Raw genomic sequence first — 24924 nt, forward strand, 5'->3', positions numbered from 1 at the left:
TTGCAAGTGCCTGTCAGGAGTCATTCATCATTATGAACCTCGAATTATAGCTTCATAATGATTATAGGAGTCATTCATAATGACTCCTGTAATCATTATGAAGCTATAATTTGAGGTACAATAAAAGATACATTAAAAAAAAAGTTTTTGTACATTACATGGGGATTACATGCATAGCAGCACTGAAGTAGTTCCTTGCACCATCCAGGTAACCTGGGTGTAAGCCAATATAGTTAGTGTTAAATGAATATTCAGACGGTTATGAATCATCTCTGGATAATTTCACTACAGAAAGATATGTTGAAGAAAACAGGTTAGAAATGTTCTGTGTGGTGTTGAGGACAAACATATTAATAGCCCAAAAGTTAGAAGAAGCAGTCAGTTTAACGATAATGTAATGCTTAATTTTAAATGAATAATAATTATTTTTAATGTTTTTTTTTCTAACACTTATTCCACAGTATCTATTGTCATTGTCAATTGTAACAGAGAGACAACACTGCCACCATGAGGTCACATTAAAACACTACTGGACACTCAAAGCAATTTAGTCAGTATGCCACATTTTTCCATTCACAAGTTTTTGTAACTTTCAGTGTCTGAGAATGTACAGAGAGCAACTTAGTAATCAGCATCTGGGCTGGATCAGACTGAAGCAGCCAGAAATCATCAAATTATTGGAATCAGAATCAGAATACTCTGGTCTGAGCTGCTGGGGGGACCAGTTAGAGACCAGCAGCTGGACATCAGTGGTTGGACTGGTGGACTACTTCAGTGAAGAGTAGACGACGTCTGGCTCTGGTTTAAAGTCTGAACACAAACACACACAGTTCAAACAACAGGAAACATGATTACAAGCTTTGTAGTTCAATCAAGACCTCCAGTCTCCACCTCTCTGCATCACACACAGTCTCAGTTCAGTCTTTACTGGGGACCAGCTCAGAAACAAATCACAGAGCTTCCATAGTGTCCACACTTCAATTGCTTAAATAAATTTCACACTCAACTCAAACCTGAAACAGACAGATCTTTAGCAATTAGCTGGTCATGTGCATAAAATGGAATTAAAAAGAGATATAATTGATACTTCTAGCTTCTCTCTCTCTCTTTTTCTGTTTGTGTTCACTTGGTGAGCAGTCGGTGAGGCTTGAGACTGTAATGGTGAACATTGGTGTAGCAGTGAAATGAGATGTGGGTGTTTAACGTTTGACCAAGTGACTTGTAAACAGAAAATAAAAGAAGACCTAAAATTGAACCTTGTGGTACACCACAAGTAATGTCTATGATGACCACATTAGTTCCTTGTAGGAGTTGTGAATGAAAAAAAACAACTGCTTTCAAACCATTTTTTAACACATCAGTCATTTTCATTGATTGTTTAAGAAAAGTGGGTTTTAATAATAAAAATAATATTATATATAATAATATAATAAAAATCAAGAAAATTATAGGGAGGAGGAGGGTTATTCAATCAGGAAGAGCAGAGAATCAGTGATGAGGATGTGAGGGCAACTATTAATAACATGAAGAGTGGAAAAGTGGTTGGCACAGAAGAAATGCCTGTGGGGGTGCATATGTCAGTGTATGAACTTTTAACTGATTATTTGAAATTCATGTTTGATGTGAACATTCACAAGTAGAACAAGTAGTAAGCAGACGTTGGACCTCATTTATTTATTTATTTATGACTAAAAAAATGTATTTACCAAATAAAAACTGACAGCTGAGTCATCTTTAAACAAAATGGGGGACATATCTCAAGACAAATGTGAAACTCTTATATTTCATTTTCATTCATTTTTTTATTAACTTACAACAAATTGTTTAAAATGGTAGAAAAACAGCCACTTTTCTGAGAGATGAACAGTTTGATATCCTGAATTAAGTTGAGATAAGCTTAGCAAAAAGACTGAAAACAGTCTGGAAATATTCACTTGGCTGTGTCCAAAGTTAAAGGTAAAGAGCAGCTGTACCTCTGGTCCTCTTTGGTGTGACGGCTATTTCTCCATAACTGATGGCTTCTGTTCTCTTTGCTGAGTAGACGGCAGCTGAATCACTCTCTGAAACATACAGAAATAATTGCATGTACAATTGTACTGTTTTAGTATTACACTACAGCTGTGGTAGCACATTGTTATTTTGGTTTATTCAGATATTAAGTGTTAACCTTTATACACAGGTGTGGGTTTTCACTGTTTTTTTCCACCTCTGCTGAAAAAACATTTGACCAGAATGAACCGGTGGGTGTTTCTGTGAACATGGCAGGCAGAAGACCACAAAAATGCCATCTTCTTTTAATGCAGACTGAGACGCTTCACCACAGAGCACAAAGCAAACTCGTTCTCACAACATGAACACTTCTGTTAGCCAAACCAGGACACACTGTGGTAAAAGCTCTCATCACTCTCAGACTACAGTTAACCGGTGTCAACAACAGGAAGTTGCTTCTGTGGTTTCGCATGCAGAAAGAAGTCAAAATAATTCATTGTATCAAAGTAGGTTAAGTGTCAAGAGTTTGTCTCCTTAGCCATCTTAAGACATTGAATTATTCCTGCTAACAAGTTGTTTACTAAGTTACAATCAACACTGCTGTGGCACTTAACACTCACTTATAGTCCTGCCAAAAAGTCACAACACACCTGAAATTTTGTGCAGGTAAGGTGGACTTGAAGCTGAGCTAACACCATTAGTCACTGCCAAATGTGGTCCCAAAACCCGTAGACCTGCCACATGTGAACCAAACAATTCTGAGATATTTGATTCCTCCTAAAACATCACTGACAGCTGAACTGATGAACATGGTCATGAACACATGCTGTAATCAGTTTTAATCGTTCACAATCATTGTGGCACAAGCCCTCAGCACAACAATGAATAGGTGATGCCTTCAGTATTTTATATAACAGTAGATTAGCTGACAATACACACACATACAGACCCTTTCCAAAAAAAATAGAATATCATTTATCATATATCATTTATTTCCATAATTCCATTCAAAACATTAAACCTTCATAGATTATAGATTCAGTGCCCACAACTTAAACAATTTCAAGTTGTACCCACATCATCATAATAAATGTTGTTCCAGGTTCAACATTGCAAGTGACCAATCACATTGTTGTGACGTCCCCCTTTTGTGCCTTTGAAAAATACCGCCTTAAAGAAAATCTTAGTTGTTTATTTGTACATAATTTGGGATTCCAGCTCATGAAACCCACAAAAACAGGATTTCAAAAATTAGAATACTGTGAAGACATCAGCCCAAATTTTACAGGGCATGGATGTTTTAAACTGAGTGTCACACACAACTCATCTACTAAACTCAAAGCACCTGCACAGGTTTTCCCAGGTGTCATTGAATTGTCTTACTTTGATCCAGTTGTCTCAGTTAGGTTCAATATGGGGAAGACTGCAGACTTGACAACTGGCCAGAAGAGCATCATTGGTACCCTCCACATGTGGATGGGTAAGCCACAAAAGTTCATAGCTAAGGAGGCTGGCTGTTCACAGAGTGGTGTCCAAGCATATCAATGGAAAGTCTAGTGGAAGGGCAAAATGTGGCAGGAGAAGATGCACCAGCAGAAGAGATGACCGTGGCCTCCAGCGGATTATCAAACAGAAGGTTCAAGAATCTGGCAGAGATCCAGAAAGAGTGGAATGGGGCAGGAGTCACAGCTTCAAAACCATTTCTGAGCCTGAGCCAACGTCGGATGCTACTCAACTGGGCCAAGGAGAAGATTGACTGGGCTGTTGGCCAGAGGTCAAAGGTCCTCTTTTCCAATGAAAATAAAGTGTGCCTTTCATTCGCAAATCAAGGTCCAAGTTTTTGGAGGAAGATGGGTGAATATCCACAGTCAGCCATGATTTTGAATGCAATGTCCGGTGCAGGTGTTGGTAAACTCTGCTTTCTTAAATCTGAGGTCACAGCAACAGTCTACCAGAATGTTTTATGAGGACTTCATGATTCCTTCTGCTGAGGATCTGTATGGAGATGCAGATTTCATCTTCCAGCACAACCTGGTCCCTGCCCATACCGCGAGAAGAACCAAAACCTGGTTTGACTGCCATGCCATCATAGTGCTTGACTGGCCAGCCAACTCACCGGACGTAAACCCCATTGAGAATCTATGGGGGTATCAAGAGGAAATGATGTCCACCAGACCCAAAAACAAAGAAGAGCTGACAGCAAACACCAAGGAAACCTGGGCTTCCATAACTCTCAGGCAATGCCACAGGCTGATTGCCTCACTGCCACGGCGCATCGAGGCATTGATTAAGACAAAGGGATTCCCAACCAAGTATTGAAGATTGACATATCATTGTGAAATTACCACATTCTGATTGACTTGATGTGATCCTAATTTCTTTATTTATTTTTCTTGCAAAAACTGAAAAATAAATGGTGATGTCTTCACAGTATTCTAATTTTTTGAAATCCTGTTTTCGTGGGTTTTATGAGCTGGAAGCCCAAATTATACTTGAAATCATTTAAATTGTGGGCCCTGGATCTACAATCTATGAAAGTTTAACGTTTTGAATGGAATTATGGAAATGAATAAACTTTTCCATGGTATTTAAATTTTTTGGAAAGGGTCTGTATATGGGCTGATGAGGACACGTGAAGGATGTTTTATCTAAAATAGGATGTTTTACCACTGGGGCCGCTGCGGACTTTATCTTTCACATCTGCTCCAGTTGTGTTTTGAGCCCTTGGTATGCCTCTATTTTCTTGTGGTCCTTCTTCGTGATGTTTCTGTCCACTGGGATTGTCACATCTATTACATCTATGGTCTTTTGCTCGTTGTCAACCTGGTTGGTTGGTATCAGGTCTCACAGGACCTTAGCCCTGTTGTTCTCAACCACCTTTTGGGTGTCTCCCATTGGAACTTGGGAACCTCTAGTCCATATAAGGAATAGATGTTCCTTTATATTATCCTAGCAGCTTGGCTGTGCCTCTCTGTGTACCATCTACCAGCTTGCGTCTTACATCCTGCTGCTATGTGCTGGATAATCTCTCGGGCATGTTTGGTGGACTCGCTGGTGGACACTTCTGTGCATGAGTTTCTGTGTTTTACATCTATGGGAGCCATCTCTTCTTGTGGCCTGCTTGTTATTCCAGCTTGTTATCTGATGACGAGTAGGACCTATTTAGGACTTATATCTACCACTCAGTTGGCTTCGCAACACTTGTCTTATCTTCTGGAAATATTTGGCTCTGACTGATCTCTTTATCATGGTTCCTGTTGGACAGTGGATATGCATTTAGTTGTAGCTATTCTGTTTTTCTCTTTGTCTGTATGCCTTCTGGCAACTCTACTCTTCAGTTCAGATCACCCTCCCTTTCTTGGAAACCATTTGGTAATGGTAAACGGACTGGTTCTTACATAGAACTTTTGTACTCTGAGTATTTTTGAAAAAGTTGCTTCGTTCACTGATTGAAATTGATTTTTTGGATTCTTTTGCACATAAATACTTTGTATCTGACATTCACACACATTTATACTCTGATGGATGTGTAAGAGAGTATTCCATAGCGACTCTTTGTGAGTAAATTAAGAAGTTGAGGATAATACATAACCTTGGTATATTCTGAACTTAATGATGATATGTGCGAGTGCAGAGGAGTTGTTTCCCAGCATTTTCTACAGTTACATTCTAAAGTTGATGGTTTGAGCATTTGATGCGATCTACATTGACTGTCTGAGGCAGTGGTTCCCAAACTTTTTTTGCTAGACCCCTCTTTGTTTTACAAGAAAAATATTCCCCCCCACCCACCCCCCGCGCCAGCGAACATGCACGCACAAACACATCCTCCAACCACACACACCCATATTTTGCTCCATTGCGGTTTATTTCACACCTCAAACATTTAGTAAACAATTAAGTAAATACAAGTAATCTGCAGGTAGTAAGAAAATAAACTACTAACTCTTTTACGCTACGTCCACACCTACACAGGTATTTTTGAAAACGCAGCTGTTTCGTCCACACGTAAACGGCATTTTGAATCACCGAAAACTGAGATTTTTTTTAAACTCCTTTTTTGCGTTCATGTGTGGACGAGCAATACAGGTCACGCAATGTCAAAGGTATGTGCCTTATTTCACGTCACGCTGTGCGCCATGTCTCGCTCTGGGCTATTTGGACTCTTAACAAACACTATCCCCAATAGCACACTGTTCCCAGCCACCCACCAATCCGAGCCATGGTCTGAGTAACCCTCAAAACTCAGGCCACTCACAAACCAACTCTAGTCCGAACCATCTTTGCACTACTTCCAAGCACTTTGCAACCTGTTCTATATTGTATGCCTTTATCTTGGTTTCTATACATTTCTCCTGTTTGTCATTTATTCCTGCTGTCTTACTGTTTAAATTTAATGTCTGCAGAATTTGTGTGGAGCACCACAATCTTGTTGAACATATATAGTGACAATAAAGGGCTATTCTTTTTCTTCTTTTTAGTCACAGTCACAGTTGTAGGTTGCTGCCTCTGCGGCTTGGACCCTGAAATGTTAGGGAATGAATAAATACAAACAAATGGCTGATGATCTTGTCAAAACAAACTCATTATTTGCATGAACAAACAACTTGTTATCTTTAAGAACAAAATAATTATCTTGTTAATTTCAAGTTCTAAAATTATGGGGATGTAGCCAATAAAGTCTAATAACCAATAAAAATCCCAACATTCCCATCAGCTTCATGCTTTTTAGGAAAGGTTAGCATGCTACCCACACAGTAAACATAATTAACAAACCTACCTACCTAACCAAACATAACCGAAGTTCCGGGCTGTAGAAATAGACCATGATGAAGACAAAGAAAAGCAGCTTTACCTCTCATATTTGAATTGTCTTGTTTCTTGTTGATGATGATTTGCCCATAAGTGACCTCATCTGTTGTCACTGCTGAGTGGTCTTCAGCACTCTCTGCAGAATGAAACACACATGGAAGACATCACTGTAGGTCATACAGTTGATAGCAGAGCTGATTGTCTGTGACTAAAGATGCAAGTGAATTTACCAAATTCTGCTATCCTTGGTGTAGGACACCAGTAGATATATTATTGAACTTCTAGAAGTGTGTGTGTGATTGTGACCTAGTAAAGCCTCTAAGAATGTGAATGCTGAGCATCATCATGACCGGGTCTGGGTGGTTCAATCTGTGGCTGCTGGTACCAGAAGAGAAGTGGGTAAGAGAAGTAAGAGTCTCACCTTCAGGTTTCCCGTGAACTGATCGTCTCACCAGCAGAACTAGTAACACAAGACACACTGATCCAACACATGACAACACAGAGAGAACAACAGGAGAAGGTGATGGACGAAGAGTGATGGAAGTGGAATCAGGAGGGGGTGTAGATGTAGGTGGAGGTGTGGATGTAGGTGGAGGTGTGGTGGCGTCTTCCCCTAAAATAAAGCAAACAGTCATTAAGTTGTCGTCACATTGTGAATGTTGAAACCTGCAGAAACACAGACAGGTGAGTGTGTCACCTGTGACAGTGATCCAGCTGGATGGAGACTCTCCATGACCGCTGATGTCACACTTGTAGAGGCCTTCATCAGACCTGGAAACATGCTGGATGGTCATGTGACCTGTAGGCTGCTTCCTGATGAGGGAGCCATCTTTATAGAAAGCAGCTGGGAGGTTGGAGGGAGTGGTCTTTGTTTTACAGAGCAGAGTGACGTCATCTCCCTCCATCACAGGGAGGACAGGACTCTGCAGGATCAATGATCCACCTCAACACAGAGACAAACTACAGCATTTCATCCATTTACACACAGCTTCATCAACACTAACTCCACACACTCAGCTTACCAGTGACTGTCAGGTTAACCATGTTACTGATGGGACCCTCTCTGGACTCACACCAGTAAACTCCACTGTCCTGTTTTAAGATGTAGTTGATGTTACAGGAAGAATTAGCTAAAGTAGCTGGATCTCCCCAGTCTCTTCCACACAGAGTCCTCTGTTGTTTGCTTGTGTTTCTCCTCAGAGTCCATCCAGCAGAGCTGTTGTCCTCCTCACAGCTCAGAGACACAAAGGCTCCTTTAAAGAACTGAGAGCTGCTGGGACTCACAGTCAGACGAGCTGTGAGGGTTAAAAAGAAAAAATGATGATCTGTTAGACATTTGTCAAAAAGCATCCACAAACATGAACCCAATCAGGTCATATCAGTGAGCATTTCTCAGGTTTAAACTGTGACAGAAGAAGGTTACTGACCTTGGTTTGTTGTGCAGCTCAGCAGTGAGATCAGAACTAAAGAGAAATGACACTCAGGTTGATTTGAGGTGAACATAAAGAAAAACTCCAAACAGCTGAAAAACACACAAACTCATCACTCTCTGGCATCCATATACAGGGAGTGCAGAATTATTAGGCAAGTTGTATTTTTGAGGAATAATTTTATTAATGAACAACAACCATGTTCTCAATGAACCCAAAAAACTCATTAATATCAAAGCTGAATGTTTTTGGAAGTAGTTTTTAGTTTGTTTTTAGTTTTAGCTATTTTAGGGGGATATCTGTGTGTGCAGGTGACTATTACTGTGCATAATTATTAGGCAACTTAACAAAAAACAAATATATACCCATTTCAATGATTTATTTTTACCAGTGACACCAATATAACATCTCCACATTCACAAATATACATTTCTGACATTCAAAAACAAAACAAAAACAAATCAGCGACCAATATAGCCACCTTTCTTTGCAAGGACACTCAAAAGCCTGCCATCCATGGATTCTGTCAGTGTTTTGATCTGTTCACCATCAACATTGCGTGCAGCAGCAACCACAGCCTCCCAGACACTGTTCAGAGAGGTGTACTGTTTTCCCTCCTTGTAAATCTCACATTTGATGATGGACCACAGGTTCTCAATGGGGTTCAGATCAGGTGAACAAGGAGGCCATGTCATTAGTTTTTCTTCTTTTATACCCTTTCTTGCCAGCCACGCTGTGGAGTACTTGGACGCGTGTGATGGAGCATTGTCCTGCATGAAAATCATGTTTTTCTTGAAGGATGCAGACTTCTTCCTGTACCACTGCTTGAAGAAGGTGTCTTCCAGAAACTGGCAGTAGGACTGGGAGTTGAGCTTGACTCCATCCTCAACCCGAAAAGGCCCCACAAGCTCATCTTTGATGATACCAGCCCAAACCAGTACTCCACCTCCACCTTGCTGGCGTCTGAGTCGGACTGGAGCTCTCTGCCTTTACCAATCCAGCCACGGGCCCATCCATCTGGCCCATCAAGACTCACTCTCATTTCATCAGTCCATAAAACCTTAGAAAAACCAGTCTTGAGATATTTCTTGGCCCAGTCTTGACGTTTCAGCTTGTGTGTCTTGTTCAGTGGTGGTCGTCTTTCAGCCTTTCTTACCTTGGCCATGTCTCTGAGTATTGCACACCTTGTGCTTTTGGGCACTCCAGTGATGTTGCAGCTCTGAAATATGGCCAACTGGTGGCAAGTGGCATCTTGGCAGCTGCACGCTTGACTTTTCTCAGTTCATGGGCAGTTATTTTGCGCCTTGGTTTTTCCACACGCTTCTTGCAACCCTGTTGACTATTTTGAATGAAACACTTGATTGTTCGATGATCACGCTTCAGAAGCTTTGCAATTTTGAGACTGCTGCATCCCTCTGCAAGATATCTCACTATTTTTGACTTTTCTGAGCCTGTCAAGTCCTTCTTTTGACTCATTTTGCCAAAGGAAAGGACGTTGCCTAATAATTATGCACACCTGATATAGGGTGTTGATGTCATTAGACCACACCCCTTCTCATTACAGAGATGCACATCACCTAATATGCTTAATTGGTAGTAGGCTTTCGAGCCTATACAGCTTGGAGTAAGACAACATGCATGAAGAGGATGATGTGGACAAAATACTCATTTGCCTAATAATTCTGCACTCGCTGTATGTGGACATAACATTTTGGGTTATTTAGACCAAAATACTCAATTTTGCTCTACATGGGCCTGATATCCACTTACGAGGACATTATACTGCTACTGTTCTATCAAAATTTTAAACAAATATCGTATATGTGGCTCTTATTTTTCTTATAAACAAAAATAAGGTAAAAAAAAAATCTGGTAATTCTTTGTTTTTACATTCATCGGGCCCCATAATGCCCAAATATCAAAGAGAAATTAAAAATGCATGCTGTGCAAGAGTTCGGGTCTTAGGAGGTTAAGTTACGTTCGGACAACGAACGACTGAAAAAGTAAATCCCATAAAGTTATGTGTCCACTGTCCAGCTGTGTTGATATAATGAGTGAATGATTTGATCTTTTCACTGCCTGCTGTGTTTCCTCAACTCCTGAGCAAAGATAAAGAGTCAGTTCAGACCTGCAGTTGGTCCTCATGGTGTTTTGAACTTGAATTCAGCCTGATTTGTTTTTCATGTCTTCTCCTCCATCATCAGTTATCAGGAGAGCAGACAGTCAAAGTACAAGAATTCAAACAAACACAGAGATTCTACTTACAGAGCAGACACAGCACAGATGTTTCCTTCAGCGTCCTTCTCACTCATTTGAGCTTTTTTCATTTCTGTCACTGACACCAAGTAAAGCCCGCCCTCTTCCTCTGAGCACCAGCTTTCTATTGGTTCAAACACAGTGGGTAACTAAATGCAAGATATAAACTATAAACACGCATCTTTTAATGCAATGAGATTGCTCAGACATTTGGCAATTCACACAGCAGGATAGAACAATCAGAAACAAGTCAGTTGTCCTCTGCTCTCAGTGATCTGTAGTTTGGTTGATGAACAAATCCATGTCCATGTAGTGGACGTCCCCCTCAGTGAGAGAGGCAGATATGAGCTGAAACACAGGAATCAAACCAGGGACGCTGCTGTTATGGAGCTGAACTGGAACCATTCAGACACTGAGGCCCTCTGAACACATTTTAATTACAGCTGTGCAGAGACACACTGATGACTGACTGGAACACTATGATTCACATTTTACATTAACACCATCCTCACACATGGTTTATATGTGGCCACTAGAGGGAGATGTTGGACTTTAAACACTAACATGGATACAAGCAGATCAGCACAATCACTACAGCTGAGTTTTATATGTGTTTAATGATTACAGAAGGCCTTTTATGTTTGCACAAGTATGTGATTGGCACAATTATGAAAGGAAACGTTGTCTGCTGGAACATGTGTTCTTGTGTTCGAGTTTTCTTTGTCAAATTTATCTTAAATTGAAGAGTATTGTTTACAATACTGCGGGGTGCGACCGTGGCTCAGGGGGTTGGGAAGCGCATCTGTAACCGGAAGGTCACCGGCTCGATCCCCGGGCTCTCTGTCCTGGTCGTTGTGTCCTTGGGCAAGACACCTCACCTACCGCCCACTGGTGTTGGCCAGAGGGGCCGATGGCGCGATATGGCAGCCTCGCCTCTGTCAGTCTGCCCCAGGGCAGCTGTGGCCACAACCGTAGCTTGCCTCCCCCAGTGTGTGAATGCAAGAGTGAATGAATAGTGGCATTGTAAAGCGCTTTGGGTGCCTTGAAAAGCGCTATATAAATCCAATTCATTATTATTATTATTATTACAGCAGGGGTACATAACTCCAGGCCTCGACAGCCGGTGTCCTGCAGGTTTTAGATATCACCCTGGGTCCACACACCTGAATCCAATGATTAGTTCATTGCCAGGCCTCTGCAAGACATGTTGAGGAGGTAATTTAGCCATTAAACCCATTGTGTTGGATCAAGGACACATGTAAAACCTGCAGGACATCAGCCCTTGAGGCCTGGAGTTGGCCACCCCTGGTTTACACCTACACATTTTTCTATTACTTTTTCTAAACATATATTATTATCAACAGCTGGAGCTAAAAATACACTCAACTGCATCATCACTATTTACCTTAAACTGTTTGAAAGGACATCAACACAATGTCTTTATGAATCTTGATGAGAATGATGACCTTCATGAAGAACATCTCTTCCTTTTAGCCAGACCTTCCCAAAGTGTGTTAATGTTAATGGCCAGAGGGAGTGTTCGCCCAGGGCGCCAAACAGGCTAGGACCGCCATTGGGCTCGCCCCCTAACTAACATAAACAGATACTAGAATGTTTTCCTGTTTTATTTTTCCAATATGTGCCTTATTTCTTCTATCCTCCTACCTATGGCACAGAAATCAATCTCAATGCCGTCTTTGTAAAACCAAAAACTAAAATAAAATAAGAACGCAGGCAAAACAGAAATATCTTATATTTATTTGGCTGTTAGGTGCAGCAGGGTATGTACTGGTTAAGGTAACCTGGCTCCTTCACTTAGATCCAGTCAAACTCTGAGGTCATGTTGTGAGCTGCTAACTTCCGGGTTAGGTTGCATCTTATCACACTGTACATCTTTCATTTTAAAGTTAACAGAAACATTTTTAATTTTCTAGTTATATGATTTCTAGATGTAATATTTAAAATAATATAGGTCTGGTCTCTGGTCAGATGGGCGCCAACTAAATGCTGAACGCATAACCTGGCCCAGTTTACACTCCAAATACCCTCTCAACTCTGTTTTTTATATGAAAACTTGAAGGCTTGTATATCTTTTAGAGTTTCTGTTTATTATGTGGGTAAAAACAGAATATGACATGGTCATGGTGATTGGACACATGCACAACAATTCAAGGTGAAATAAAACCGGCATCACCAGTTTCACGAAGTCAGAAAGCCTCTGATTAAAATAATACTACTAATAATTACAGCCACAGAAAATGTAAAGAAAAACAGCCCACATCCATTAAGAACTAACATATATGAAACTTTCTCAGTGAACAAATTAGCATAAAAAAATTCTATAGAAATAAAGCAGAAATATATGAAAAGCTTTTGGAATATTTAAAATGAAGTAACAATTGGACAGTAACAGACTGAAGAGTCTCCTTCATGGAAGGTGAAGTTCAATGAAGCCTGTGCTTCCCACTGCATGAATCGTCCCAGGTCAAAGGAAGGAAATGTCGGACTCTGCAGCTACAATGAAATGTGTTGGTTTCATTTTAATGTAATTACACTTAAAAATTTGTCAAAAAAAGTAACATTTGATCAATGGATTCTTAATGCTTTCAGACAGATATTAACTGTCTATAATGCAATGAACTTTTTCCTTTCTTCAGATGTAAAATGTAAATCCAAACTAAAATCTGGACGTGTCTGACAGGTACCTGATAGATGTTTAGTGTTATTGATTTCTGTCTTTCAACATGTTCAGTGACAAGACTGAAAATAAAAGCACAAGAATCACAGTTAAGCTGACATTTCAAACAGGCTGAAATTCAACGGGAGGCTGGTATGAATCCTGACTCTGCTGTTGTTCATGTTTTCTGTAGATCAAGAAACCAACAACAGCAGCAACAAGAAGCACAGCAGAAACTGACAGACCAACGATCAGTCCAACAGATCCTGCCTCCTTCCCTCCTGTCTCCTTCCCTCCATCCTCTGTGTCTCCTCCTGTCTGACCTGCAGGTGAGAAACAGGTGTGAGGTGTCAGCTGTCAGGTAGGTGATGAGTGAAGAACAGAACAGAATCCATTTCCTCTTCAAACTGCTGTCAGACATTATCTACTGCACTCTGATCACATCACTCAGACCAGCTGCTTTCTACAAAGTCTCATCAACAACATCTTTAGAAACAAACATCAACAACCAGGAAGCAGCTTCACCTCTGATCACACACACACTCAACTCTACTCACTCACCTGGAGGAACGACTCTCAGTGTGATGATGCTGATGGGCTCATTATCTAAAACACCTCTCTTCCTGTGCTTTGCTTCTCTTTGGACTACACGACACTCATATGTTCCAGCATCATTAATCGTCACATTCTTCAGAATCAGAGACACGTCTCCATCCTTCATCTGTCTGTCCTGCAGATCCACCCGGTTCTTAAAAGATGGATGCTGTTCGTCTGGATTGAGCCTCTTATCCCGAAACAGAAGCACATATTCTTCCTCCAGGTCAGCTCTGCTCCACTCCACAATAATAATGACGTTGTTGTTTGGAGCTCGACATGGCAGAGTGACGTTCTTCTGTCCAGATTTAGCTGGGATGATTTTCTGATCTGAAAGAGGAGAAAAGAAGTAAAAAGTTAAAAAAAAAACAAAAAAAACACACACATAGCTGAGAGGGTAAAGGTCAAAGTACAACTGTTCACTTCTACAGTTAATGAGGGTGACGGACACTTGTGTCAAACCTCATTTTTCACATTTTTTTTGACACTGCTTTTAAAGTATGTTTTAAAGGAAGGTTGTTTCACTTTGTTATCTGCAATAAATAAGGAGCTAATTCTGAACATTAACTGTTGTAATAAATGTTTGGTACACTGGGGTTCTCAAAAATGATTTAAACAGAAGATCACAAAGACTTCCATAGAACAAAAACATTTGCTGATAATAAGTGAACATAATGTGTGAGAGAAAGCAGCCTCTCATTATAAGACACTGTGAGTCTCTGCATGCTGCCTTTATGGAGCTACAGCTGTTTGTATACACTGAACAAAAAGCTTTGTAGCTGTATACTGACTCCTGAAACTACAACACATCACACTGAAACACAAAGTGTCATTTATGTGTCCATCTGATAAAGGTTTCTGTTGGGACAGCAGGAGGAGACAGGTTTTGACTCAGATGCCCTCCAGTGTAGTCCACCAAAATCCTGACTGTGCATTAGTGGAAGTGGATGACACAGGAATCTGTGACTGCAGAGACATTTTCATTGTTCTTCACGCTCGTTTTCACTTCAGCTCTTTTTATGTTAGATCTGCTCTCTTCTCTCCGGCTGGCTGACGAACCAACAACAACACGAGCAGGAACGAACCACAGACCGGTTGTATCACATACTTTGCACATCTGACAGCAGAGCTCTCTGCATGCAGACAGTCCCTGAACAGTGGCTGCACCGCCTCTGCTGGACTGTAAACTCCTCTTTACACATATTCTTCTCACAGAGAGAGTGGATGGAGTTTGTGTTAACATCACACAGACTCCACCCAGCCTCATGCTGCAGTAGGTAGAGGTACACGTCACAGCTGTAGCTGGTACCTAGAGTGGCACCTACAGATGCCACTATTATTTGCTGCAGCAGTTGCCTCTATTTGGAGGTGATGCCACGATCTGCTGAGCAGAAAGTCGTGCTATGTGATTAAGCGTTTTTCAGGAAACTGCTGTAAGGTTGGGTTTTTTTTATTTCTCTTTTTGTCCAGCAAAATCAGAATGTCAACACTGCAGTTAACTTTAAAAATGCCTCGTGCCCCTCACAACTTAAGAAGCACCCGGGCAAGTCAGTGCAATCATTTATTAATCTACTGATCTGTGTCTGTGATCGTGAACATGTTTCATGAAAATTGACATAAATATACACACAGCAGGAAATATTTCTGCTTTACCTGCATTGTTTTGTTTTTTTCTGGACAGATAAATATGTTTATTCTGTTTCTAACTGGAAAGCTTTTGCATCCTTTGAAGTATTTAGTAAAGGAGTGTGCTGGATATCTTCCATTTTTTAGGAAGGTACAGCCTCTCCATTCAAAACTATTCTACATCCATGCATGTACATATTCCTGTGTGTCATGTCTAATTATTTAAGAAAGAACAAAACCTGATCATCTAAACAAGTTTGTTCTTTGAAGTTTCAGTTTGTCTTCAGTTCTCTTGCAATAAATAAGTTTTAGTTGAGACTAAATAACTAAATAAATAATAGCACACGGATTACATGAAATATAACTGTTATACTTTTACTTGAAAAATACAGAATGGTTGAATGACATTTCATTATGAAAACTGATTTCTGGCTCTGTGCAACGTTATCTGCTATACCAAGGTTTACATATGACACCATTTCCTTTAGGATTCATAATGTTTTCTGATTCTTTCCAGTCAGAGACGATCAGTATCGTGTCAGTGGTTATCAGCTTTCTTTGCTAACCCTTTCCGCTTCAGCCTCAGTGTGCGCTCACAAAAAGTGTCTGGTTCACGTTTCATTCTTCTTTCTTAGAAACTGTTGACCATCACTTTCTCCAACCAGAGACAATGTCAGAATGACAGGTGATAACATTTTATAAAGAATATAATGATCAAAAGCGTTATTATTACCGTTATTATTATTATTTACTCGTGAGAACAAGATATACAGTTTCTGCTGCTACTGTCTGACTCTTAAGGATATTATTAAGGTAAACATATTAATTCATATTCCTTCAGCAGATAATCAGCGTCATACAAAGTGCTTACGCCAAAGAAAGTCATCAGAGAAAATAGAGATTTTTGTTCAGAAAGTTACCATGGCGATTAAAAGAGCCACCTTCATGAAACTAAAAACTGACTCGAGTTAACTTGCCAACTTCTTAATCTTGCTTCATAGTCACATCCTTCTCTACAAAACATACCACACTATGTGAGTGTGCCACAGATAGTTTCTGAGTGCTGACTTGAGCTTGTGCTATCCTTTTTTTGGTACCGCAGTTGATTCTCACCTACAGGCCAGTGGACACTCTTTCAATGATGAGGATGTACACATCCTGGAGAGGAAGGAACGCTGGTTTGACCGCGGCGCGGAGTCAAGGAGGCCATTTACGTGAAAAGGGAAAGACCATCTCTGAATCGAGGAGGGGGCTTAAGGGGACATCTGTCACCATCTTACAGCCATTCCCCAACTCTCTGTGAATGGTACTCATGGCCATTGTTCATTGGTCTGATCACTGGCTATGACAATTGCATATTAATGTTTAAGAAAGTGACCTCCCAGCCCATTGTTCATTAGTGGGCTAGTTTCTGTGATTGTACAAATGTACTGTTTATAAGGTTGGAGAAACCTGCAGTCAGCTGAGACTGAAGCACTTGGATGAGTAACGAAACGTTTCTCCCAATGAAAACTTTTTGGGATTGTAATTTCACTGTGGAACTTTTCTAGCATTGATACTTATGGAATAACCGACTATGCCACAGGGCGACAAACTAGCATGGGGCATTCATGGAGTCCATGGGTGGGGCCTCCACCGTAGCTCGGGAGCAAAACAAATTCTGTTTTCCTTTCTTTACCGACAACTGCTAATTAACAGTGATTAGCTCAGGGGCTGCTGCCACCCCAGATTTAAGATTAAGATTACAAATTTTAAACTTTCACTAATGTTTACAAGCACTGCTGCCATCTTGGATTGTGAAGTCGGGCTTCTTTCACTTTCTAAAGTTGAACGTAATCGTGAAATTTCCCACAGAAAAATTAAACACGATTACAAACCATCATTCCTTCTGTTTATCTCTGTGGGGGGGTTCTTTAGTTTCAAAAGTTAAATCTCACCTGCTGAGACAAACACGAAGACGCCGACCAACAGCGAAATGGAGCAAAGCGGAGCATATGTTGGAGGAGCCATTTCCGTATTTAGCTAATGTGGGTTCTCCAGGTAATCAAGTCATGTGACTTACCTTATTTTAAGTCATATGATTCATGTACGACCCAATAAAAAGTACAAGCGCTAAGACCCAAGTAACACAGTGGTCCGCTAACAACCAGCTAACCACGGATCATGAGGCAAAAATCCCCATAGGTTCTGAGGAGCTCCTGCAGGTTGATGGCAGTAACGGGGGAATGTCTGCTACAGTGGGAGTCACTCTGGCTGTTCAGCGACCCCCCTGGCAATCACCTGTTACTAGGGGAAAATTCCCTAGTAACAATTTTCCGACAGGATGACAAAATTCTCCCTAATTATTTTGGTTGCTAGCATACTGCTGCAGCTGTATTTGAACGGAAGTGATGGATTTGAGGACAAACACTACGCACTTACTCCCCGATCTGTAACAAACGTTAAAAATGACAGGAGGAGAAAACAGTGTTTCCTTTAAAAAGTAAAAGTTGGACTTACTTAAACACATTACATTGTGTAGCGCTGAGGCACAACATTTACTTTGAAGACAAACCGTGTTAATCCTTTGGTTTGTGGGTCACTTTTTTAGAATTTCATTAAATCCATTAATAAACGAAAAATTACTACTGACAAATTTGCCCCAAGAGGATTTCTAAAGTAGTTCTTATCACAGCGATTTAGGTTAAAGTGGTTATTTAGTTATTAACTTGATGCTGACAAACTTCAGTCAGACAGGTTTGATTGAAAGTCAGAGACACTTGTATATTTCTGTTTGGGAAGTGCAGATGGATGTAAGCATTATTTTGGAACATGTTACCATAATAACAGTATAGTAGTATATTATAGTAAACGAGTAATGTAATGGGTTTAAACTTTGCTTTTTGTTGCACTGTTTTATTTTGTGTTCTAAGTAGGATTGGGATTTGTGTTAGTGTAGGGGACTGTAGCCTCATGTTTATTTTAACTGGTAATTATATGAAAATGCGTTTCAGGTCACATGACAGAGTAACACCTATCTTAAAAATTGTATAATAAATTAGTTTCTCCAGTGAGTAATTAAGTAACATTACTGCATTACTATCCCCACTAATGGAGACTCTGAAAAGAATAAGCAGAAGAGAATGGACTGATGGATGGATGGACTGATGGATGGATGGACTGATGGATGGATGGACTGATGGATGGATGGACTGATGGATGGATGCCCTCTTATTGAGCATTTGAAACAGAGCAGTATATTTCCACCTGTCTCCACATATGAACATGTACTTAGCACACACAGTAGCACTAACAGCTCCAGATCTATAAGTTTGCCTGCTGCTTTAAAAAGTAAACTGGAGCTTTCCAGCTGACCCGCCTTAGCAGCTATAAATTTCCTGGTAATTAAAAATTACTAAGAAACTTTGGAAGTCACACTGCACTATAATTAACAAATGTGATGGCATCAGCCACACATGGGTAAAATCGTTCATTCACTTCATTAGTGTGGTTTACAGTTATTTCACTAATATAATTCAGTAATGTCTGTACGTAAATCTAACAGTGATATTATGAAGCACAGCTATAATAGCATTGTGTGATTTTTCTAAAAATGTTTCTGTTATATTAATATGTTTCTCTTTCTTTGAGTTACCTGGTTTGGGTAGGTGGCTGTTTCCTGTCTGAGCAAAAGGCGTTGCCAAGGGCTGAGGACTTTGAAAACACAATGCCTGCTCAGCAGCACCAATAAAGTGCTTGTCATAAACTGTTTTTATTTTTCTTCTTTTTTAAGGTTTAGTTGTGTTTTGTTGTGCTTGTTTTGTATTGGAGTTTGTTTTTTTTGTTTGTTTGTTTTTTTTATTGTGTGTAAATGGTTTGGGCAAACTACTATAAAGGTTACCCTGCTGTCTCTTTGTATTTAGGTTTTTGAGTGAAGTTGCATCTACTTTGTTTGGTTACATGGTGATGGAGGCAGATGTGATGACCCCTAAAGGGAATAGCTGTAAGCTCACTTTTACAGTAATGCAAATACAATTTTAAGGATGATGGTTTTTTTTGGTGTTAATGTCACTGAATCTAAAGAAAATTATTTGTTTATTTTACTCTTGGAAACCACCTCCAGGTGACAAACCTACTGAACAGCCCATTAGTTGCTCAGTGTGGGAAAAAGAATCAGATTTCCCAATAATTTCATGGTGAGGTTTGATTTGTGGTCTGGCTACAGAGCAAAGGTGCAGCCGGTTCTGGACATGGTTTTAGAGTAGGTAGGTTTTACACCTTCACTATTTTAGTATCTGCCAGAGAAGAGAGAGTGGTAAATCACATTACTGCAAGCTAACCAGTTTATCCTGCACTAAACTGAGTTTTGATGCAACCTTTAACCATTTGTCAAATGTACAGACTCAATATCTGGTTTAAAAACACAGGGACTTACATGTAGGGTTAAAATTTCCAGTTTATCAAATCCCACTGAGCAGTCCTTACCTTTAAATCTAAGCTCTCTTCTTCCTCTCCCATCCTGTCTGTCTTATCTTTCTCCATCTCTGAGTGGAGTTTCCTCTGTCTTTTCTCTCCCTGTGAAATACAGCAGCACAAACAGTTTGTGTGTTTGCTGATGTTTGTTCAGCTGATTGAAACACTGCATTTGAAATGACTTAACAAAACATTACTCCCTTTATGCTCCTCTTTTGTAGTGTTAGATAGATGAGGCTAGATGTAGCAACTACAAATGAAGGACGTCTGCACCCAAGTAAAACAAAAATCCACCAACCTACTTTAATCCCTGATATGGTACATGACTTTGCCTCTTTTACCTCTTTTTATGCGACATCCCCGAGTGATTAATACATGAATAGGATTGCCTTTCCTGTGTTACTGTTTAGGCTCAGATAGGTTTGATTTTTGAAATAATGAGTCTCTTCTGAAACTATTAGGAGTACAGATATTTGTTTCAAAATGTAGGGAGTAGAAGTAAAAAGTTGTTGAAAAATGAATGCTCAAGTAAAGTACAGATACCTGAAAATTCAAAGTACAGGAACAAAATATTTGTACTTTCTACTTCCTACCTCTGAAAGTAATTGAGTAAAAGCTTAACAACTAAATGCTTTACGTGTTTTCGACATGACATTCATCTGTAACCAGTAAAGTGAAGATTTAATCATGGTTCAGCTGGACTTACAGATTGTTAATGTTAATTTTAATGTTGCTGGTTTAACATTAACGATCTGTTAATCCATCTGAAGCTCACAGACTTCAGTCGACCTGCCAGATGACCTCTCAAATGTAATTTTAAACACTTACTGTTGTTGTGAGAAATCTCTGAAACCCTCAAACACTCTTCTGATCATCAGTATGGAAATGGAAATATTATCCACTGAGAGCAAATAGGACGAAATAAAGAAAAAAGTGACCAAACAAGGATAGTGACCTTGGTTTGGTCAGTGGCTGCTCTACAAAGCCACAAACAACAATCAAACCCGTACCTCCCTGTCAGCTGTTTTCTATGACACACCTTCGACCAGTTTGACTTCATAGCATCACCTTAGCAACCACATTTGCTGACTTCTTAAGTGATTGGCTCAGAGCCTGCACATTTGACAAGCAAATACCACAAACATACCTAAAGTAGCAGAGATATGACAGTGACAGGAAGTGAAGAGTGAGTGAATTTGTTTTTCAAACACAGGAGTAATGTGCTGACTTTCCCCTCAACTCTGTCCGTGGATTTAGATGAACTTGGTCTAATAGCAGTAGAAATTATGTATGAATGCTATAATCATAAGTTAATAATAATAATGATAAAAGTAAAAGAAGTTCATGTTTTAATATTAAACATACACAACATAGGAAAGACATCTGTCAAAAAGCAGAGCAGCAGAAAGTAACAACTTTTTCCTTTTATACATTCATCTGTGCAAAGTCTAATTACGAAGCAGCTGATGTTTTTTGTACTACAAATACTACAAATATTTTCAGAGAATCAGTCTTGAAATACACAGCAGTGGGGGTTCAAATGTGTTGCCTTATTTTTTCAGTATTTTAATTCATCATAAGCACAAGTCCATTATAAATCCACATAGAAGGGTTTCTGTTAAAAACTGAAATTAAACTATTTTTAATAACTCCAAGTCCAAGAATGATGGATTTCAACTTTTAAAGACTTATATGACCATGTGTGATAGCTGGATGCTCAAAACTAGTTTTAATACATGAAAACGCCCATTTTTAGCTTAATTTCATTAACAGTTGGATCTCTGTTTCCAAGTATTCTGAATACTGACATTTCCTCTAAAAAGATCTGAAGCAATCGATGAAAACAGTTTTGTGGTTGTGGTGAAGTGAGTCACATGAAGAGTGTCACATTTCATTAAGGTTAGATCATGACAGTGATTATCTTTCTTTATTAACTCTTTCAGTTTAATCCCCAGCGTGCGTCATAGTCACATCCCTCTCTACAAATACATTCTGCAGGTTGCCTTTCATGTGTTACTGTTTACGCTTAAGTAGATTTGATGTTTAAAGGCTTGCAGTGATGTGAAATAATGAGCCTGTTCTGAAAACGTAAGAACTAGAAAGTAAAGATATTTGTTTAAAAATGTAGGAAGTAAAAGTGAAAGGTTGTCAGAAAAAAAACTACACAAGTACAACATAGTACTACATAAGCACAAGTACAGATATCTGAAAATTCTACTTGCACACAGTGACAAAGTATATGTACATATACATATGTATAGTGTATGTACTTCATTACTTCCCACCTCTGTGAGTACCTGAGTAAAAACCAGCCAACAGTAAATCAAATGCTTCACATTAACTCCACATGACATTCATATGTAACCAGTAAAGTGAAGCTTTAATCCTGGTTCAGATGGATTAACATGAACAATCTGTTAATCCTCTAAAGCTCAGAGACTTCAGTTATCCTACCAGATTAGCTAAAAGACTGAAAGACGTCATTTTAAACACTTACTGTTGTTCTGAGGGATCTCTGAAATCTTCAAACATTCTTCTCATCATCAGGATGGAAAAATTATCCACTGAGAGCAAATAGAAAAATAAGAAAGGAAAAGGAAATCTTTAAGGACAGTGACCTTGGTTTGGTCTCTGGCCGCACTAAACAGCTACAGACAGCAATCTAACCCGTATTTCCCCGTCAGCTGTTTTATACGACACACCTTAGACCTGTTTGACTTCATAGCATCACTAATACAACCAAATTCCTCGACTTCTCAAGTGACAGGATCTGATGCTCTGTATTTGACAAATACCATAAATATACTTAAAATAGCCGAAATGTATACACAGCTGAGGGGTTTAAATCTGTCTCCTGATTCTTTTGACATTTTGATTCCTCATAACGAAACGTCCGAGATAAAGCCACATAAACGTTTCAGGGCTGAAAGTGGAATTTGAGGTGAAACCAAATCAACTCCAAGTGCACAATGGGATATATCATGTTTAAAGAAATTTTACTAATTTAATATCTATGACAAAGACAAACAGAAACACACCCTGTTTGATCTTTTGTCTGATAATTCATTGGTGAAAACTTGAAAAAGTGCATTTTTGGAAAATTATGAAGACTCATATCACCATGTGGGGTAGCTGGCTGCTCAAAACTAGTTATAATACATAAACAGTCTCATTGTGACCATAATTCACTAACATTTTGGTCTCTGTTTCCAAGTATTCTCAGCACTGACATTTCCTCTAAAAGGATCTGAAGGAATCTCTAAAAACAGTTTTGTGTTTGTGGTGAAGTGAGTCACATAAAGAGTGTCACATTTCATAAAGGCCTGCTTTTGTTATATTGTGGTCAGATGGGTTCACCAGTCAGTGTTTGTTGTTGGTACAGCTGAAATCTGGGTGTGTCGTTTCATATCATGTCAAATGTCCTGCTGTAAAAGTAAATTCATCAAGGACTAAATGGTTGAGTGAAAATTAATCAGCAGCTTCTCTGATTATAGTTTTATTATTTTCCTCTTTATTCTTCTTCCACTGAAACATGTCAGCATGATCAGTAAAAGGCAGCAAAACAAATGTGGTAAAACTCAGCAGGAGAGAAGAGAGGAGGAACAAAGTGTGACCAGGAGGGACCAGGTCTGTTTCTCTGAGCTGGCATTGACTGAAAAACAGTTTATAGTCAAACAGTAAAAACTTTGAATAAAATATTGAAAATCGAATCTAAGGAGCTTGGAACGAAAAGCGCCTGGACTTCTTTAAGTTTCTTGAAGACGTTTCACCTCTCATATGAGCTGTTTGCACTAAAGTAAAAAGCACCATCACTTATGCGGATACCCTTTCGGCGCCAGCTGCAAGGCTGGAGCTGAACAACAACACCCTGATAACGACTGTGTTTTGAGTGTTCTTCCCTTTCTATGCAAGGCCACCTGGGTTGGCTGGAAGACTGTTTACTTAGCCTGGCAGGACGAAGGACACTGTCTCAGCTGAACTCTGGACACATACACACACACACACAGACATATATACATATGCAGACATACACTCATCCCCCCTCCAGTGGCGTGTCCAGTGGGGTGGCCTGGGGGGGCACAGGCCACCCCCCCAACCAGACTGGCCACCCCAGGTGCCACCCCAAAGGTAAAACAATAAAATTCAATCAAATATCAAATGTACGATTATGTTTTCACAGTGAAGCTCAGATATCCGAGTGTAAGTGAATGCAGCATCGGCTTCTGCACTATGTGCATCATGTTAGCAAAGGTAGGAGAGCCAAGCACGAAAGAGGGCACCGCAGAAAACATTTTTTCGGTGAAAGAAAATGAGGACAGAATAAATGTCCCGGTAAGTAATATTAAGTTTGTTGAGTTTAGTAAACTTCGGTGAAATTAGAATACCAAGGAAAAAATAACACTGAAAGAATTATTGCAGCCGTGGAATATATCAGACAGTAGGCTACTGAAGGGAGCTAACATAAGAGTTATGAGTTATAAGATATAATCTAAGTCGTAACATTGCTGTATGGAGCTGCAGGTTTCGTTGCAGGTTAATATAGCTGGACTGGCCATCGGGCATACCGGGCATATGCCCGGTGACTTATTTTTTATTTTTTTTTGTAACGGCATGAACAATGAGAGGTGGTGGATTGGCCAGATGCAGGTCGATGTGTAAAAATAACTCAGTTGTTTGGTGGTGGCTATGGCGGAGCTTCCACAGAGGCCAGCAGGTGGATGAGGGAAGGGGAGGCAGGAGGAGAGCCCCGAGGCAGCCGCCAGTCCGAGTGTCAGGTGAACTGAACTTCAGGTAAGAAGTTATGACCTGCAGTCTATCTGGGTCAGATATAAACCAAGTTTAGGTGCAGTTTATTTTCGTTGTGCTGACTTTTTACAGTCAGTTACAATAACTCGTACTGCTACTAGCTAGCATGACGGAGTTTCTATACAGCTGGGTGGGTGCTATGATGTTACTGATAGTAAGCTTTATTTTATTCATAAGTTTAATTAGTAGAGTTGCCAACGGCTCCTTAAAAAAATGGAATGGTCCCTCATTCAGAGAAAATATTACACGTTTCGTATTGAGCTGAGAAGAGACGCAGTTTGTCCC

General features: G+C 39.8%; 2 protein-coding genes across 2 annotated transcripts; both read right to left on the reverse strand.

Annotated features, from left to right (window-relative positions):
• Nucleotides 1-92: 92 nt before the first annotated feature.
• On the reverse strand, nucleotides 93-8089 carry LOC146389889 (uncharacterized). The gene is made up of 5 exons (XM_084913798.1): nucleotides 7496-8089; nucleotides 7220-7411; nucleotides 6842-6934; nucleotides 1974-2060; nucleotides 93-810 (listed from the first exon to the last, which is right to left on the reverse strand). The coding sequence occupies exons 1-5, from the start codon at nucleotides 7701-7703 to the stop codon at nucleotides 767-769; spliced, it is 624 nt and encodes a 207-aa protein (XP_084769924.1). The 5' UTR covers nucleotides 7704-8089; the 3' UTR covers nucleotides 93-766.
• Nucleotides 8090-12052: 3963 nt separating this feature from the next.
• Nucleotides 12053-17434, reverse strand: LOC146389890 (coxsackievirus and adenovirus receptor homolog). Its single transcript, XM_084913791.1, has 3 exons — nucleotides 17319-17434; nucleotides 13723-14085; nucleotides 12053-13484 (listed from the first exon to the last, which is right to left on the reverse strand). Exons 1-3 carry the CDS (start codon nucleotides 17389-17391, stop codon nucleotides 13285-13287), a joined length of 636 nt encoding a protein of 211 aa, XP_084769917.1. The 5' UTR covers nucleotides 17392-17434; the 3' UTR covers nucleotides 12053-13284.
• Between the last annotated feature and the right edge of the window lie 7490 nt (nucleotides 17435-24924).

The sequence above is a fragment of the Perissodus microlepis genome, chromosome 3 (genome assembly GCF_051167445.1).
Source record: "Perissodus microlepis isolate ML-2025 ecotype Zambia chromosome 3, ASM5116744v1, whole genome shotgun sequence".
NCBI classification, from domain to species: domain Eukaryota; kingdom Metazoa; phylum Chordata; class Actinopteri; order Cichliformes; family Cichlidae; genus Perissodus; species Perissodus microlepis.